This window comes from Ahaetulla prasina, chromosome 5 (assembly GCF_028640845.1).
Source record: "Ahaetulla prasina isolate Xishuangbanna chromosome 5, ASM2864084v1, whole genome shotgun sequence".
Classification (NCBI taxonomy): Eukaryota; Metazoa; Chordata; class Lepidosauria; order Squamata; family Colubridae; genus Ahaetulla; species Ahaetulla prasina.
This window is the reverse complement of record NC_080543.1, coordinates 55,241,055-55,260,998: the sequence shown is the minus strand read 5'-3', so window position 1 is coordinate 55,260,998 and position 19,944 is coordinate 55,241,055. Positions and strand designations below refer to the sequence as shown.

The 19,944-nt window shown below is 37.9% G+C and overlaps 1 protein-coding gene across 12 annotated transcripts in view; it reads left to right on the top strand.

Moving 5' to 3' along the window:
* TIAM1 (TIAM Rac1 associated GEF 1) overlaps window positions 1-19,944 on the top strand; it is a 196,446-nt gene that overhangs the window by 92,908 nt on the left and 83,594 nt on the right. For 8 of the 12 annotated variants that reach the window (XM_058184630.1, XM_058184637.1, XM_058184634.1 and 5 more), the window contains 2 exons: window positions 7,083-7,246; window positions 15,648-16,627. In XM_058184630.1, the coding sequence (XP_058040613.1) occupies window positions 15,659-16,627 (969 nt within the window). In that variant the 5' untranslated portion in view covers window positions 7,083-7,246; window positions 15,648-15,658. The remainder of the gene's footprint in view (window positions 1-7,082; window positions 7,247-15,647; window positions 16,628-19,944) is intronic. The other 4 variants (XM_058184638.1, XM_058184641.1, XM_058184629.1 and 1 more) reach the window with 1 other exon arrangement.

The following is a 19,944-nucleotide window of genomic DNA, read 5'->3' as shown; positions in this document are numbered from 1 at the left end:
TCAAAATATCCTTTAAAAATAATTATGAAATCATGATTATTTTTTAAAGAATCTTTAAGGAAGCCTTAAAGAAGGAAAAATAGTATTAAGTCCTCTTAGCTTTCTGCATATTTAGGTATAATATGTAACATGTGTTAGAGTGATTTATTTTGATATAGAATGTAAATGTGCTCTAATGTGCAATTTGCCATATACTGTATATTAGCTTCCTACAAATTGGCCACCTTCTAATGTGTTTGGGTTACAAATCTCTAAATTCTGAGGACTGACACACTGATTTCACTAAACAAATCTGTTGGGGTGTGTGTGTGTGTGTGTGAAGACACTTGTGTGACTATTTGTTTCTTCCATTGAAGATAAAAAAATGAAATTGTTAAAATATGGCATGTGAAAATTTGTGCAAACTGCTAGCTTTGTGGAATCGTAATCTTGGATTATTGAGCCTGAAAAGATAGTTAACATCAGACTAATTACTGGGTAATGAATTGGCGTTCAGAATGCAAATAAGGCTGGAGATGAGTTGTAGGTGTCTGCACCTGGATCACTTTTTAGGCTATGATGTAAATTCTTCATGTATTAATATTTTGGTTATATTTATATCCTGATTTCTTGCAAGATGTTCATATCTCTGTTTGATATTTCATGTCAATTTTGTTGTGAGGGCAAATATTTGGTTACTACCTTATCAAAGTAAAAGCCGCTTGAGGTAGGCCATGTTAGGATATCCAAGAAATATTAGAACTTTATTGGTATGGTCTATAGTAGCAGAATTGTGAAAACCTGACACAATTTCTCCTTTCCTCCTCGTCATATCAAGGAGAGTCAAGGTGAGACAATCTTACTTTCTCATGTTTTCCTATTTCCAGGATTAAGTTCACATTTTCCTAGTGATTGCTGCATATTTTCTTTCTCTGGGCTGCAATACACCGTCTCATTCTGTTCTTCAGTTATTCTGAATGGGCATTCTGATGATAGGCTAGTTCCATTTCAGTAATAAAATGATTCCAAATCTGTTTTGTTGTTTATTTACTGACATTTATAGCTGGTAGAGTACTAGAAAATTTATTTTGAAAATACCCAGATCAGACGTCCAGATTTGGCGGGTGGAGGTAGAGCCAGGATAGAATCTGGGAGATTTCTAGATTATGAGAAGGGAGATTTTTCTCTGAAAAATACATAATTAGCTAGATGCTTTTTGACTCAATTAAGATTGTGGGTGTTAATTTATTTAAGCAGTCCTGAGAGAAATGTTTAGCTAAAACACTGCAGAGAGACGACTTGTTCAGTCAGAGCTTGAATTGCTCTTGCTCTCTCTTCCTTTCAACCCTCCTCTCCATCGTAAAAGGGAATTGAAATTGGTAGACCAGGATTTTTCTTTTTTTAATGGCTTATTTTAAATCTTAGTTTAAAGTTGAGCCTAGTTGTAAAAGATAAAATGACCATTAATTTGGTGGAAGTTTCTTACCTCTAAATTTGGTAGTGGTCTATAAAAGAAGCAGTTGGAGATATGTGTGATCTGCAGGTCACTTGCTACTTTCCTCTGCCTTAATTATGAAGAACTACTTCATACAAAGAAGTGTAACAGTCATTCCATTTATTGAAGCAGACCTGCAGAACTTCGTATTTGTTCGTAATCCTCTCTGTTCATAGCCACAAGAAATAAAAATATTTTGGATTATTACAATTAAAACATTATGATTATAATGGCAATAACATTGGTAATTAATACACTGTAATTAATAATGATAAAATATCCAGCTTTCCCTCCTCTTTTTTGTATCCAATGCACTTTTTTTTCTTTTTATAATCCTGCAATCCCTTAATTCAGGATAGAGTCAGGGTTACTGGGTGGAGTTGAGCATTTACTGGCTGGAAGCCTTTCTTGATCCCTACGTGGAGTTTGCAGTAGATATTTTTTCTTTGTGCGGTAGGAGAGAAACATATGCCAATACCTAGTTTTGAACTCTCAACCTTCTGAGTAGGAGGGAGAGCGTCTTTATCACTAAGCTACCATGCCGCACTTTGGTATCTAAACAATGGAATGTTAACAACTTAAAGTATATTATATAAATATCATTGTACTGAAATAACAATGTATCAAGAATTATACTTACAAAATAAAAAGAAACCCCCCCCACAATTATTGCCATTATTGACAACTGTAGATTCAGTGGCATCTTTTAATTACATCACTCTTCATTGTTAGCACATCAAAGGCCATTGGATGGTCATTCTCCTATCTAAAGTAACAGATATGAACTCAAACTCACGATGAGAAAAATATCTCTAGTGCTTTTCCTTTGATCTTGCAGAGCTCCATCCTTGTGTCTGCTTTGTGTTTTATTCCCATTGTCTATTCTGACTAAGGATTCTGTGAATTGGAAATCAAAATGTCCAGAAGTCACCAGATTGAAGAAGGCTGCCTAATGACCTTAGAGAGTATTGTAATGCTATTCCAAAATCCTCCTTTTTTTAGATTATTAATTCCTATTTCTCATTTGCTGATTTATTGTTGTTTGGAGGATGTGACATGTCAGTTACATATAGATGCAAGGTCTTTGGGGAGGGATAATTAACTTTCTATTTATAGTTTTGTGTAGGATTGATCTTCCTACTGGGATGAATCATTTATTTGACAGTTTTATCTGCAGCTTTGTTTGCAAATGTTCCATGAATAGACAACTATGCCTGAGAAGATAGCTGCTTTCTGAAGAAAGAAAGAAAGGAAGAAAGAAAGAAAGAAAGAAAGGGGGAGGGAGGGAGGAAGGGAGGAAAGGAAGGAAGGAAGGAAGAAAAAGAAAGAAAGAAAAGAAAAGAAAACTTTCCACATTCTTTCAGAACATTTACTTGTTGGTGCATATTTATTGAGTGGGAAGTTATAATGACTCCTGTAATAAGTTTCTCCTTTGGAAGTGGACATTAAATCAGATTTATATCAGCTATAGTTTGCAAAATGTATTTTTGCTGTTGTAGCTACTTTGATTCTCTTTGCATATTGTAAAATCAAGCTTCTCAACCATAACTTCCAGCCACAGGATTATTTCTGCATTATAATATGCTACACGAATTTCCTCAGAAACAAGCATAGTAGCATCACACCTACATTTTGAAATCCTTTATCAACATAAAAGTAATCTCAAATAGCACTTTTTTTGACTGGTGATAATCTGAACTCGGGTCCAATGATGATGATAAGGATAATACATTGCATGAGATGGATTGCAAGATGATTGCACTTTTGAAATATCTGAGTATCACTTTTCCATGCTCTAAATCATGAGCTGAACCCAAACTAGCCAATTAAATTTAAAAAAAAATCAGGGGACTCAACAGTTTCAGAGCTGTAAGAAGAGACAAGTGATAGCAAGGATGAGGAAAGAGAAAGCAGGGACATTCCTATATTGCCAGTAATTAAGAGGAAGGGGCAAAAGAAAACAAAGGGAGAAACTACTTACCCAGGGCCATATAATTGCTGTTGTTTGCCAGCTTAACAATAAAATAAAATTAGAAGGCAAAGTGAGCACTCATGCTGTGGTAATATAGCTCGGAGCTTGTATCTTAGAAATGGTAAAATAAAAATAGTTTAAAACTTATTTCTTAAAGCCATGTACAGTGGCTAGGGATGTATTTTACAGATGCAAGTAATACTGTGTGTACTTACTGTCGTTGGTATAATCCACGGTATAAGCATTCAGCGGGTAAGTAACCCTTTCACTCAAGGACTTTTTTTAAATTTACATTTATATCCCGCCCTTCTCCGAAGACTCAGGGCGGCTTACATTGTGTAAGGCAATAGTCTCATTCTATTTGTATATTTATATACAAAGTCAACTTATTGCCCCCCCAACAATCTGGGTCCTCATTTTACCTACCTTATAAAGGATGGAAGGCTGAGTCAACCTTGCGCCTGGTGGGACTCGAGCCTGCAGTAATTGCAGGCAGCTGTGTTTAATAACAGGCTATCTTACAGCCTGAGCCACACCGCGGCCCCTTGCTTGATTGACTTGCTTGATTGGCTGAAAAGAAATACTAGCAAACCATCCAAATGTGCCTTTGGATTCTGGATGTCATAGCCCCTTCCTCATGCTCAGAGGATGGGAGGAGCAGGGAAGATCTTGGGGAACAAAATCTATAAGCAGTGGCCCAACAGAACTAGGCTGGAAGGTTTGACCTCCATTAACAAAATACTTGTGGAATGTGGACCCAGCTCTGACTGGAACTCCTCAGAGCATCCTCCAAATCATCAACCCCAGGTGAGATGTCCGAGAGCTAAAATATATCAGGAATGTGAGATTGGACAGTTCCTGTGCTCCTGGAATACACCGACATTCTGAGCTGAATGAATGCAGTCCAGCATGATGAGAACAGAGATTTGAAATCTGGACCTAAAGCTTACCATCCAGATGTGAGTCAGAGATGGGTTCATCTTTGATGTGCTTCACTAAACAGCTGCCTGAAATACTACTGACCTGGATATATTTGCTTTGCCTTGATTTAATACCATTTTGGATTTGGAATTTTAGGTGGATTAGCTCAGTTCAAATATTAGGCTGTTTTTGAACTAAGCCTTAGCATAATTGCCTACCTATTGCAGTTTGTAAATTAGTTTGACCTCCCAGCTTAGTTGTCTGTTTATGAGAGGTTAGATAGGAAAAGGGACACAGATTTCTCACTTTCTATGTGCAGTGCTCTCTAGTTTCTGAGTAACTGGCTAAGGAAGAAAAAGGGCTTTTGTGGCTAACCCTCCACTCCATATTAATAAAGACTGCCTTATAAATGGATAGATTAAAAGGCCTCTATTGTATTGTAAACTGATGCACTAGAAAGAAATTACTGTGCATGCTTCTAAAAAGGAGTCTCTGTTCTTAGGGTTGGCCTGGGGCAAATCTAAGCACAGCACCTGAGCACAGGTGTCCTCCAGCTAAGTGAAATGGTCAAATGCCATATAAACATATTAAGCTTTCCTAGGAACTCAGCTGTTTGGTCTAATTGGAATATTTCTCCAGTGGGTTTATTCTATTCCTCATGGAAACAGTTTTTTCTTATCCCTTTTTGAGGTTGGGAAACCAGAAGTGCTTAGCTTTGAGTGATCTTTCTTGTTAATAACTGTTATAGTTCAAATTTAGCATTTCTTTAAGAGCCCTTTAATTAGCTGAGATGAAGAGATACGCTTTGGCTTGTGAAGTAGACCTTTTGTATCCCACAGTGATGAGTTCATAAAAGTTTAGATTTTGAGCATGGGCTTTTTTTCAGGCATAGTTAATTGATTGCTAAATACTGATTGCAACTGAGTAATAGTTGTCTCTGGATATGAGCATTTAGAGGCAGATGTCAACTGCAACTTCCAAGTTGTCTTCAGAAAGTAGCCCCACCTAAAGTACATGACAGTAGTTGACTTTACAGGTGGTAATAGAATATGAAGTGGTGAGGTTACAGTGCCTTGAACTAGCATGACCCAATAATTATTGTCACTGCATTTAGGGATGGCCCAAATATTCACAGAAAGTGTTGTTCAATAAAATACTGTAATTTAAGGCTGTGGTCTATGTCTCCATGTAAGTCATGATGCAAAAATTGAGGTCAATGAGACTTTATATAAAGTTGAAATATAGCTAGTTTCAGACACAAACATTTTAGCAAATGAAGGTAAATATATGTGTCTCAGGATAATGTTGCAGAATCTAATCTGAGTCAGTCACTGGGATCAAAAGCCCACCATCAGGGAACTTCTCTCTCTCTCCAGAATATGTACATATTCTGAAGAGAGAGAAGTTCCCTGACGATAGGCTCCAGCACAAGTCCAAAAACTTTCAGGAATAAACCTCTAGTCCCAGTGACAGACTCAGATTGGATCCTGCAACAAACCCTTTAATTTGGTTGTGTCCTGGTGATTTCCTTCTTTCTCACATGTTCCTCCTTTTTGGCAAATCATATCCTGTCCTTTACACTTGAAACTTTTAAGTATTTTCAACTTCCTTGTAAATTAGTGTTTCATTTAGGAAAAAAGAATCACATGAAAGACAGAAGGAGACCTAAGCCCACCCCTCTGTCACATAATGGCAAACTCTGATTTGTGGAATCATTGCATCCTGAGGTTTTGTCTTAAAGGAGCATGTGGAACAAATCTGTGCAATAATCTGGGAATATAGTTACACTATTCTGTTCCCAAATAATTTGCTTCAAAGTACACTAGCATTTACCAAATATTTTCTGTTATCATCCACATGTATATATTTATAAAATGTATGAATAAGAATGTAAAGTGAATACCCAAATCTAGGCGGACAACTTGCAAAGTGTTGTGAATCTAGCTTTGAAGATTGTTGGCAACTGGCATGCTAATGAAACAATTTAAATAGGAATGATCTGCCCATTTGTTAGACTTTAAGGAACAAGTGGTGTTTTCCCGTGTAATAGGTAACAATGATATCAAAATATCACAGCTTCTCTTAATTTTTGGATAATTCTTTTTTAATGGGAACATTTTTTTTTACAAAATAAATGTTGCCTTTAAAGTAAAAGTGTATGGGAAAACCTGGTCATATGTATGTCTCATTCAGTTTCACCCTATACTGTTAGTCATTTTTTAAATTGTGCAATGAATTTCAGTGAAGCCAGTCAAACCTGTTTCTCCAACTGCTGCCCTTTAAATTCAACTTGCAGGTTCTGAAATTCACATGAATGTGGAAGGCTTTTCAATGGGTTTCTTTCTTTTCTTATTGAGGGGGCTGTGTGAGAGTTGCTTCATATAGTGATTTGTGGAAATAGCAAAGAAGGGGCATCTAATTAGAATCTTCATTTCTTCACTTCACATCTTTGCGTTTTACTCCTATTTAAACCAAGAGGTACCATTTTAGGTTTGCATTTGTGTTAGACTATTTTTTTAAAATGATAATTTCTATAAGTCAACCCCCTCCCCCAATCTTTAGAATACAACAGAAAGGTTGTATTATGTGCTGTAACGTGGCTTTTATAACATCAACACATAAATGATAAATGTAAATGTAAATGATGAAAATGGAACTTTATATCCATTCTGGCTAAACCTTTGTTTTGCTTCTCTCTTTTTTCTTCTCAACCAGGATTTTGGCATATATTCACAGGCTCCTACAAGACAATAATGAAGCCTTTGAGTGGCAGGTGATGACATACATGCAGCTCCAGTAACTGCTCATTTTGTTAGAAATCTAAATTCCACATTTTTCCCTAAGAGAGTAGTGCAGTGCTTCAGGACTTGCTGGGTGAGGTATGTAGGTTCTATGCATTTTTGTATGACAGCTTTCTATCAGGAATGAAATTTTTGAGATCAGAACATATCTTATCATTATACCTGTTGACTTCCCATCCATCCACTACTGATAGCACATACACCCCTTTCCCCTCCAGGTTTGAATTGCTTACCAGCCAATTTTAGAATGTGTTTTGTCCTTTATTGAATGGATTATAAATGGCCACAAACCATTAAAACTGAAACATTTGCTGCTGTGGCACGCTAATAAAGATTAGTGTAGTCTGTTACAATTAAGCAAAACAAAAACACAAAGTTGATATGACTGTCAGCGTCCTGTCAGCTTTGGAAGCCATACTAGGCTGAAGGCTTCCACATGCTGCCACTTTCTCTGGTGTGGGAAAGTAGGAGAGTGTGGAAGCCTTTGGGCTAGTATGGCTTCCAAACAATGACTGACAATGACTTCTGAAGATTTTTCATTTTGTACAAAATAAGATTTGCTAGAGGATAAATTGAAAAAGTGACACACAGACACACCTTGCCACTACTCCCTTCACTTCACTTTGCCAGCCCATTTTTTGGAGCAGAAAGGGAAGTGAACGCACTTCAAAAGAAAACATGGGGTTGCAGTCACTGACCGTTTCCATTTGGTAAGAATACATAGATGGTCCTATGTCAGAGCTCCAGAAGTGGTAGATGCTTTGCTTTGCAGTAGGCTAACTATCAAAGGAAAGAAGGGGCTACAGATATTAGAAAAGAGCCCTGGAGTCTTCAAAGAAGGTATCCGCTAGCATTATTAGCCTTGGAAACCACCTTGTTTTTCTCTGTTAAAAGTAGTTGACACAGACTTGGCTTTAAAATAATTAACCTGCTGCTGTCATATATAGTTTGAGCCAAGAATACATTTAGTTCAGGGGACAAAAGTTTTGTAGTGTTGAACCTTTCTTCCCATTTTCACAGTCTTAAAACTTAGCTAGCAGCAGAAAGTACAGATCTTATGGTAATAGCCTCCCACCAGAATCTAATTTAAGTTTGCAATCTGTTGTCTAGTAAGGTATTTCACATTTAATTCAAGAGAGTTAGAACTTTGGAGATTTTAATTTAGTTTTTAATTTTGAGTAAAGTTAATAAAGAAAAAACCAATAACGAAATACTTAGTAAAAAAGACGATTTGTTACGAAGTGGGAGCTGGGAAAACCAACAGATTTCATTTATAATTAATATACTGTATTAGTGTATTGTTCTGTAAAGATTTACCACATAAATAGCTGAGATGTTATAGCAATAAAATCAAGAGCTTTAATCTAGAAAGTACCCAGTTCATTTTTATTAGTTTAATTATTACTATTAATTGATGTTGATTAGATTTACATTCCATTTTCCCTTGAGGACTTCAGAGTTATAAACTGAACAATCCTATGGGAGAGAGAGAGATTTAGAACCACCCAGGAAGCTTCATCCTTAAATAGGAAATATTTGAAAGAATATACAGTATCTTCAAGAAGAGGCATCTTTTGTTTGTAGGAACAAACATAAGTTGGCCTAGTATTTTCATTTTATTTCTTTTTAGCATTTAGCTAAATTTATTTCACAGTATTGAAAGTCATAGACCTGTAATGTATTTTATCAATACCAAAATAAGACCAATATTCCTTATTACAGAAGAGTGGTCAAAGCTGAGAAAGGGTTTCCTAGTAAATTAATTGCAGAATTGAGATTCAAAGAGCAAACAATTATTTTTTCTTTTCTTTTATGAGTTTTGAATGTGAATGCTCCAGGGAACTGTGCAGGCCAAAACACCATCTTTTTTTTAAATTATTATTACAAAAGCCATTTGTTTTAAAAGCCTATTATGCTAAACAGATTTTACTTCAACATTTATTTTAGACTACTAACTTTAATAAGCCAATAGACATATGACAGCAATATGCTTCCTTTCATTGAAACGTTTCACCTCGGAAATGTATTGGCCTAAGAAAGACTGAAATTTGGGGCGGGGTGGATGGGGGTGCAGCACTGCTTATTTTGCTTTTTCAATTGTTTTATCTCAGATACATAGCCAGAATGTAGCCTGACTAGTATTTTACCTCACTCTAAATAATTGAACAGTGCAAAATCTGTAGTAGGATTAACATTTTCTTTGTCCCCATAACCTTTTGAGTACTGATGAGAAAATCTTTAAAAATTAAAGAACGTGTTCTGCTATTTGAACAGCATCCATGGCACATTACAGGCTCTGAGTCTATATCAGCTCTAATATACTAGAGATGCTTAGGTCAGAGTACTGTCCTATTATCATATGATATTGGTGGCTAAAGCGTTTTCATTACTTCCTCTGTTTGTATTCCCAAACATAGCAGGGAGCCATTATCTAAGATTCTTTGTGGTAGCAAATATATTTCTACTTGCATTAATGCGCTATTCTCTTAGCTGCTTTTATTTTTCATTCAGCATAGATTACCCCAAGATTACTATGTGGGGTGGGGGAATAGAGAACCTTTTTACATTTTGTACATTTATGTCCATTATTTATATTTTATGTATGGTTCATGGTAGGTCTTAACTGAACAACATATTGTCTCCAGTTGGCTTTCTGGGAGCAAGTTTTGACATGTTTAGGGATGGAGTTTCTGTATTCAATCAGTCTAGAATGAGTAACTTGTAAAACTTCTTCATGCTTTTTCTCACACAGTGATCTCATATTTTTGAGAGTGATATGTCACAGAACAGATTTTTACAGCTTTAAAAAACCAAGGTGAAATATGGTTGCTACTGAAAAAACAATGCCTGGTAGTTCTCAAAGTTTATCTTTCTGTTTCTTCCCTAATTCAATATAGAAAACGAGTGAAGACTAATCCTCTAAACATACTAACCTTGGGATAATTGAACACACTGGAATTTCTGAAAAGGTGATTTAGGATTGTCTTAGATCTAGTAATTGCAGCTAAGAGACACGTACTCTCACACATCCTTTGATACAAATTAGCGATCATAAATGTTTAAAACTGAACTTTTGTGCTTCTGTTTAGGGTTGTAAAATAGCAATGCATATATTCTTTGTTTTTTAAAGTTTGGAAGTTTGGAAAGGGAAAAACATTTCCAAGAAAACCTTTAAAAGTATGAAACATGTGAAGGAACTATTCTCTGCATCGTTCATAAAGAAGAGCATGGGACAGCTTTTCTCAGAAGTTTGCCATACTGACTAATTCATACATTTGGAGGATACTAGATTGGGAAAACCTGGCATATAATTTTATCAGGGCTAGTGGAAAATATCTTACTGCTTAAAGCAGGGGTGTCCAAACTGTTTTCAAGGAGACCAGATTTGGTGAGGTGAAAATGTGTGTGGGCCGACCATTCAGCCTGACATTCTTTGAACCATTAACATTAAATGCAAATAAACTATTTTATGAAAAGCTAAACAAATAACTGCACTAATGTGAAGGATGATACTGAGATCTCGACTGCTTTATATATGCAGGTCTGGCTCAAAAACAGTGGTTTTGATGAGCAAGGTGTCACACAGGTGAAAGTCACTTAGTGTCGTGTCCCACCCCCTCACTCCGACGAACAAGTCAAGGAAGTCTGTGACAAACTTGGCAACGAAGCCTCTGCAGCTTGCCAAGTCCCTTCGAGGGTTATCAGGGCAGGCAGGAGTCCAAGTTGTGACTTCAGCGATAGGGTCCATTATCAGCAAACTCAATATGACTTTGCTTGACTCAAGGTTGGAATGCAAAAAGCAGGTCCTTTATATAGGCTGTGGGGTGTGGCTCCATGACTCAGCATTTATCCAGGCCTGCCCTCCCTTCCTTCTGCTGGCGTCACCTCTCAGATCTCAGGAAGCGAGGGTCCTCCTACTCTAAATTGTCTTCAGCTGGAACTGCTGGCAGCTTCTGGGAAAGGGAGGGATCAGAGGGAGTAGGGCCGAGTAATTCCAGCACCTGGCTACCTTCCTGCTCTGACAGCTGAGCTAAAGGAACACACGCTGTATGAGTGAGGTTTATCGGGCTTGTCCTCCCACTCCTGGAATCCTCTCCGGGCATGGGGCCAGGGCTGGGGGCTGGAGGCATGACAGGCTGTTCATCTTCATTATCAGACTCAGAGTCTGATAAAAGGCCCTCTTGGAGATGGGAGGGGCCCGTCTGAGGAGAGGAGGGAGGACGAGGCACAACACTTAGTCTCATCCTCATGCAGTTCTTGTTAATATTCATAACCGAGAATGTCTTCTCACACAAATATGTCGAACCAAACAAGCTCAGCATTTTCTTAGCAAATGTTTGAATCTCTTGGAACCTGTCTTTATCCAGCTGGTGGTAAAAGTTGACAAGAGGGAGCTGTTGGTGCCGACTGCGACACTTAGTGTCACACTGCAGCTCAATGAGCTCCAGCTGCAGGTGGTCTGGAGCGTCATCAAGGTCCACAGAAAAAGGAGAGGAAAAAAGCGTGATCTCCTTTTCAGTAGCTGCAAAATCCCAAAAGCGCTGTTGAAACTCCTCAGTCAGAGATGAAATGTCTGCTTCATACCTCCTTATTTGCACACTCATATTGTTCTGTGGAAAATTGGTCATTATTTCCTGCAGTGATGGGAAATGTGTGGTATTGGGCTGCGTTTGTGATAGGTACCCTTGGAAAAGTAGCAGCTTGGTCCGAAAGGCTTTGATATGTGAATACAGTTGGCTTACCACTGCATTTTGCCACTAAAGGCTCGTGTTCAGCACGTTCCAATGTCATGTTATGTCAACTAAAAATCCAAACTCAGCCAGCCAAACAGGATCAGATAGCTCTGGCATCGGTTGTCCCTTTTTTGCCAAGAATTGTCTGATTTCCTCCCTACGAGAAGCGCTGCAGTGCAGATCTCCGACTGAGCCATCTTACCTTATTGTGATACACAACATCTCTATATTTAGCCTGGATGTTGAGTAAACACTGTTGAAACTGGTGGTGGCACAGGGTTTTGGAGTGAATATAATTAATAGTCTTTATCACCGGTTTCATAACAAGAACATATTTCAGATGTTTGGCACAGAGAATTTGTTGGTGGAGTTTTATAGCTTTGCCTCCTCCTTCGCTGACTTTGTTACAGACTAGGGTTGATAATCCACTTTGCGCGCCAGCCATGGCAGATGCGCCATCCGTAATAATCCCAGTGACTTTATTCCATGGTAGTTTCATGTCATCTACGGTGGAACAAACCGAAACAAATAAATCTGTTCCTCTTGTTTGGTCCTTAAGGCTCTGGAGGTCAAGTAGCTCTTCACTCACGTTCGAGTCATTATCCTCTCAAAAAAAATCAATAACTGAGCGGTGTCAGATGCATCCGTGCTTTTGTCGCAGGCTAACGAAAAAAAGTCAAACTCTAGTCCTTTTGCCTCTAACCGTCTCTTAATATCAGATGAAACATCTTCAGTTCTCTGTAACACAGTGTTACGAGCCAGGCAAACATTGGCAAACTCTTTCTTCTTCTCAGGACAAATTTTTTTGACCATTTTCATCACACAGTCTTTAATAAATTCACCCTCAGTAAAAGGTTTGCAGTGCTGGGCAATCAGCGTTGCCACCTTGTAGCTCGCCATTGTGGCATTTTCATTTGACTCACGGGCTCTTGTGAAAAAGCGCTGCTGTGCCATTAAAGCAGCTTCCAGTTTCTTCCATTTTTTAGTTAGTATGTTTCATCTGGTAGTGCCTCTTGATATTGAATTCCTTGAAAACAGCCACAGTCTCTTGTCAAATTAGGCAGTCACAGTTGTTTCGTATTACAGTGAAAAAATACTCCAATTTCCACTTGTCCTGGAAGCAGCGGCCTTCGCTGTCAACTTTCCTTTTTTCAGTTACAGTCGCCATTTTAGAAGTGGGTGCACAAGCTCACAAGGGTCATGCAGTGAGAATGCTGACTCAGGTCTACTGCCAACTTCTGGTGAAAAATATGGCTGAGATGCTCTGCAGAGCAGGGTGGCTGTGGAGCAGGAGGCAGCAGGGGACAGCTCTGGAACCGCTTTGTGGTAAAGGGAAAAACACCGGCCGGTGGGGATGAGTGACAGGCTGAGCTGGTGGGGAGAAGAGGCTGCAGGCCACTTTTTTTTTTTTGTTTACATTTATATCCCGCCCTTCTCCGAAGACTCAGGGCGGCTTACAATGTATAAGGCAATAGTTTCATTCTATTTGTATATTTTTACAAAGTCAACTTATTGCCCCCCCAACAATCTGGGTCCTCATTTTACCTACCTTATAAAGGATGGAAGGCTGAGTCAACCTTGGGCCGGGCTCGAACCTGCAGTAATTGCAGGCTTTGTGTTCTTAATAACAGGCTTTACCAGCCTGCGCTATTCACCGGCCCACTTCACTTCACTTGAAATTTGAACGTGGGCTGCAATTGGCCCCTGGGCCAGACTTTGGACCTGCCTGGCTTAAAGAGAAGATTGTGCTTCTCAACTAACTGCAAACAATTTCAACTAAATGAATCAACAACTAGTTATCAGTCTGTTCCAAAAGGAGAAATATAGAAATGAGAAATCAGTCAAGCAGCATAGACTAGTGTGTAAACCAGCGTCTGCATTTCCTGCGTCGGATGAGGAGAGCACATTTTTCTCCTTCTGTCCTGGCCATTTTTTCCAGAGGCATGATCGAGAGCATTTTAACAAACTGAATCACTGTTTGGTTTGGTGGTTGCAGTGCCTCAGAGAGAAAGTCCATTCAGAGAATGGTAAGGACAGCTGAGAAGATTATAGCTCGCTTCCTGTCATTCAGGATACTGCTTATAAGCGCTATGTACTTAGAGCTCAAAGCATTGTTAAAAACCCCACACACCCATTTCATGGTCTGTTCCTGTTGCTCCCTTCTGGGAAGAAATTTCAAAGTATTTCTAGCAGGACTACTCAATTCTTTAACAGCTTTGTTCCCCATGCCATCCGTCTAATAAACTTGCAAGATTCGTTTTTCTCACTATGTACATGTATACATCCAAACTAGGTGGTGGTGTTTCTCTGTGTCATATAAGATATGTGGGTATATGCATATTTATTTATTTAGGCATGTTTATGTAGTGTATGAGTTTATGTTTATGTAGTGTATGTAGTGTATGAGGGACGCGGTGGCTCAGGGGCTAGGACATTGAGCTTGTTGATCGAAAGGTCGGCAGCTCAGCGGTTCGAATCCCTAGTGCTGCCGTGTAACGGGGTGAGCTCCCGTTACTTGTCCCAGCTTCTGCCAACCTAGCAGTTTCGAAAGCACGTAAAAATGCAAGTAGAAAAAATAGGGACCACCTTTGGTGGGAAGGTAACAGCGTTCTGTGCACCTTTGACATTGAGTCATGCCGGCCACATGACCACGGAGAGGTCTTCAGACAGTGCTGGCTCTTCGGCTTTGAAACAGAGATGAGCACCGCCCCCTAGAGTCGGCAACGACTAGCATGTATGTGCGAGGGGAACCTTTACCTTTACCTTTATGTAGTGTATATTGGAGGTGGTGCCCCTTTGAGACCTGTATGCAATGACATTTCATTTTAATGTATGCTGATGGGTGTACATTCAAAGTGACAATAAAGTAGTTTTAAGTTTGGGTTACACAATTATTCAACTTGATCTTGGAAAGTTTGATAGGCCGAGCAACAGGCCTAGTAATAGAGACAGGAGAGAGGAAGGACTACGGATTCTGCCAAGCATGGAGTGTATAGAGAAAGGTGGGAAGAAGCAAGTTGTGCTCACACACACTACTAAAATCTACTGGCTGAGGCCAAGGCCTCATTCAATATGATTAGTTTTGCCTTGTGACAGGGTGAGTTATCCTAACAGACTTTTGGATGGTGTAATGCCTCACTTTTTTAGATAGGATGTATAGTCAAATTTTACTGCTTGAAAGATGCTTGTAGCCTGTACATAATATTTGGGTTGCTTCTTGTAAAGCTATTCTTTTTTATTATTTCAGATTTTCCCAACAATTCTGTTTATACCATACTTTTAAATGTAAAATATATAAGCCTTAATTACGTTCAACCAAGCTAAATTTTGCAGCTTTTATTTATGGTGCAAATTAAATATCTGTTGATCATCTGCTAAGATATAATGTAAAAATGTCACATGTAACTCTAAACTTGTTTGAAATAAATAGGAATAATAAGAAGATACATCATATGGAATCATACTAACATGCAAAAGGAGATTAAGTAATACTGTAGGAAAATGCATTATCCAAATGATTAATAATTACAATGGCTTTGGTCAAAGTAATAATTACTTTCCAGGAAGAAAAGAAGAGCTTATAATTATATCTATGTAGACAAATATATGTAAGTTACCTATTTGCTAGTGATACACAAGAACATATTCCAGACTTAAAAAAAAGGGAAAAAGTCACATGTTAAAGTTTATAGAGCATAGATCATTGTATATTCCGTTTCTAACAAATACATTTTGCATTGTTGCAGGTATTAAAACAATGGGAAATGCAGAGAGCCAAAGTGTAGAACATCAATTTTATGGTGAGAAACATGCTAGTTTGGGCCGAAAGCATACATCACGTTCTCTTCGCCTTTCAAACAAAGCAGCACGCCGGACTAGACATGCATCCTCAGGAAAAATTATTCACAGAAACTCAGAAGTAAGCACAAGATCTAGCAGTACTCCCAGCATCCCTCAATCATTAGCAGACAATTGTCTGGAGTCTTTTACTCAAGAATCCAATTTAGGGGATTTTGGAAGCCCAATCTGGGGGGACAGAATGGATATGGGCTTGAGGCCAGTTTCTTACCACACTGATTCTTCTGTCACTCCAAGCATGGATAGCAGTTCAGCCCTTATGGCAGCCTCGGTACAAAGCATGCCAGATTCAGAAGGTGGAAGACTCTACAGAGACGAGTCAACATATTTGACTGAAGCAGGTGGTAGGCAACATGCTTATTCAACAAACGGGACCACATTTTTGGAGCCTATGACTTTCAAGAAAAAACGTTCTAAGTCTGCAGATATCTGGCGGGAGGACAGTTTGGAATTTTCTCTGTCTGATCTTAGTCAAGAACATTTGACAAGCAATGAAGAGATCCTAGGATCTCCTGAAGAAAAGGATGCCGAGGAGACTCCAGGTAGAGAACCTAGTAATAGTCGTCAACCATTGGTCACATGCCAGCGTGCCAATTCCTTGAGTGACTTGTATTCTCCTAAAAGTTCAACTGTTACAATAAATGGTGGACCACGTAACATGCTAGGAGGGTATTGCCGAAATATAGGGTCTCATATCTCAGATATGGAAAACCACAAAATATCATCAAATACAGTGGATAATGTGTCTTCTTATAGTACTTACAACACACTTCCCTGTCGGAAATCTCATTGCCTTTCTGAAGGAATCAGTCACATCAAAATGAACCACAGCAACAGTATGCACGGCAGACGAGCAAAAACAACACAGGTAAGAAGTCCCTATATTCTTTCAACATAGATACCGGTAAATACCAGGTTGGCTGATAACACTTTTACTTAGATAACTTCAAGTAAGTTATGTTTAGTTTCAGATCCTTTATAGGTAATAAAAGGGCAATATAGGCATTCACAGAACTGAAGCAATTCCTGTGTTTAAAAGAGAACTTTGTTTCCCAATACTTCTTATCTTACATTAAAACTTTTCTGAGAATAAGACTCTCAAAACATTCCTGATGGTAATTGAACTTAAACTGAATAGTAGAGAACAGCAATTTCCAAAGTAGAATTTTTCAGATACACTGCAATTAAGTCCCAAATTTCTCAGCTGGGTTGGCCAAAGGTATGTCCCAACAAATGTAAAAGGCATTTATGTTGGCTAGTTTAAAGGAAGTGCATTTTCACTCCATGAATAATTTATGAATTGTGAAAAATATCACTTGCTTAATTAACAGTATATACATAGTCCATGATGTTTGTATTTTACTACTAATGTTGGAAGAAGAAATTTTTCCTCTTCTACTGAAAAAGAATTTACTCTATTATACAGTAATTGTTCATGGAGTGAAATAGTATTGCTACCCATATTTCTTGTTGTGATTTTTAAACATTTATTTAAAAATAGATATGCTTGATAGGGAATGAAACAATATAGAAGTCACATTCATCAAAGCTGATTATTACAAAAATCAAATTTTGTTTATTATATGATGATTACCTGATAAGATTTCCAGCAACCACTTTCTGATGAACTTCTATTTCATTCTTATTCTAGGCATGCAATGTCAATTAATAGCCAAATGTAAAAGAAAACATTTTTTGAAGCTTTATTGATTGGCAAACCTAGAGAAGAAGAGAAACATAGAGCTGTCTTCCATTTTTAATAATTTTTATTGATTCCTTTTACCTTGACAGGTTAACATTTTTAGAAATAGTCATTTCAAATATGCATTTGTGTTGTAAGTTTTGCTTTGGATTAACATTTTTTAATGTTCTGAGCTGAAATGGTATATGAACCAAGGGCTTAAAAAAATGAAAAAAATGATATTCCATGCAATTTATGCTTAACTTGCAACTCTTCCAATTGGAGTGTTTTCAGAAAATATCCTTTGCAGAATACAGATTTAAGAAATAAGTGCTATGATAATCTTAGTGTAATGTTCTTACTAATTGGATATTACTAATTGCTTTCCTTCAACATTTGATGTGAAATGTAGTCAGTGGAGTGATACAGAATAGTCCACGAAAACACCTTGAATAAATAGGTCAAGGCTCGGTATAATTTCCTACTGTTCTGATTTTCTTATATTTTCAACCTTGATATAGTGGGAAGGCTTCAATGGTCCTGTGAATAACAGTGGCAGGAACATGAGCTGATAGTACCCTGGTGGGGGTCATCATACAAGCTTGGTCAAAAAGGAGAGGTATGAAGCTAAAGGAATTAACAATGACATGAAGGCAAGTAAGGGAAGCTAAAAAACTTAGGAAATGGAGCTCCAGAATTAAACATGGAAGAAAGCAAACCACTTTTATGTTGTTGCCAGGAGAATAGTGTAGGCGTGGCTATAACATACACAAGTTTAGGTGCCAAAGGAATTCAGGTGTCAGTGTTCTTTTCCTCTGTTCCTCATTATTATTATTTACATGTATTATGTATAAATTTGTTATAGTCCACAGCCATAGACTCTGGGTAGCTTACAACTAAATATGCAAATAATAGAATGCATTAAAAACACACAATCCATTGGGACCAAGACTAAAACAATCAAACAATAACAAACCAAACCAAACCAAGATCCTCACCAACATAACAGCCCAGTCCTGAGACCAAAGCTAGGTCTTAAGTGCTTTTCTAGGAGGGAGGGCTCTGTCTGTATCTCTGGGGGAATACTGTTCCAGAGGGTGGGGTTTGTGACAGACCCATAAGGCATGCTTCCTTCCCATAAGATGACATCATTGATTAAAAGAGTCCTAGAGCATCCCCACACTGCTGGAATGTGCCAGATGAGCAGGAACAGTTGGTGATACTTACTGGGGAAGAACATTAAAATTTCATGAGCAGATTTAAAAATGATTCGGAATAGGGAAGGAAGTGAGACAAGGATGTGTTTTATGCTATATGTCTTTAATTTACACAACAAATATGAGTGGTAGAATCTGGAGAAATGCTTCCTGGAATCAAAATTAGACACCAAACCAACAACTGAGATCTGCAAATGTTGCCACTTTGTTAACGGAAAGCTTAGAAAGCTAGGAATTTCTCATTATTAAAGTAAAAACAAAGAGGAAAAATCTTGTTTAGCATTAAATATTAAAAGATAATGTTGATATTAATCAGTATACACTATGGCTTCTATTTTGTTTGCAGTAAAGCCATTTATTTAGTCATGTTGTTCCTGTGGGCTTTGCCATTAGTGAATTCCATAGTCTTTTAGTGTGGAAATTTATTGCTGAACCGGGCATGAAATCTGACACTTAGTGAACTTACAATTTATAGGAAACAAATAAAAGTGTAGAATTTTTTTTATCCTGAACAATAGAACAATCTCTAGGAAAGTCAGTAGAAGATTATATAATGCTAGGGAGGAAGATAATCACAGCTTAGACAAGATCATGAAGGATAAGAATACTATTACAACAAAATTCAATATAGTTAAAGCAGAGTTTTAACTCTAGTGATTATATGGTTGTAAAAGCTAGATATTGAGAAAACTAGACAAAAGTGATACCTTTCAGTTATTCCAGTATATAGGTAATTTGCTAAGAGTAAAATTTGCCATGCCTAAACGAAGAATCAAACTGAAGCAAATATCAGTAAGCAGAAATTCCCATACTTTGCTATGCATTTGGAAAACTATCTGCGTTTGTCATAGGAGAGGGAAAGGGAAGACTGTGGATATATAGAATCATAGAGATTCCTGAAATATTCTTAGAAGGGCCGTGGATTATTACTGGAGACAAATTGAGATGACATTTGCCCATCAGTTATCAAGTCATCTGCCTCGGCTTGGTAGTACCAAATTAACCATATGTGACAGGGAATATAGACTGCATTTTATGACCAGAAAAGGAAAAATTCTGTATATAAAGATAAAATGGTGGTAGGATAATGAGGTGAGAAATCTCTGGATTGGCGCCCAGATTCCTTTGGCAAGGCAGCTCTCCTAAGTGCTATTCAGTTTAAGAGTTTTAAACATCCTGCAAAGTGCTTGGAATCTGCAAAGAGAATGCATTAGATAGAGAAGCCTACTGAGTAATGAAAATAAGTCTAAACAAACAGAGAATTTGGACAGGAGGGAGGGAACACAT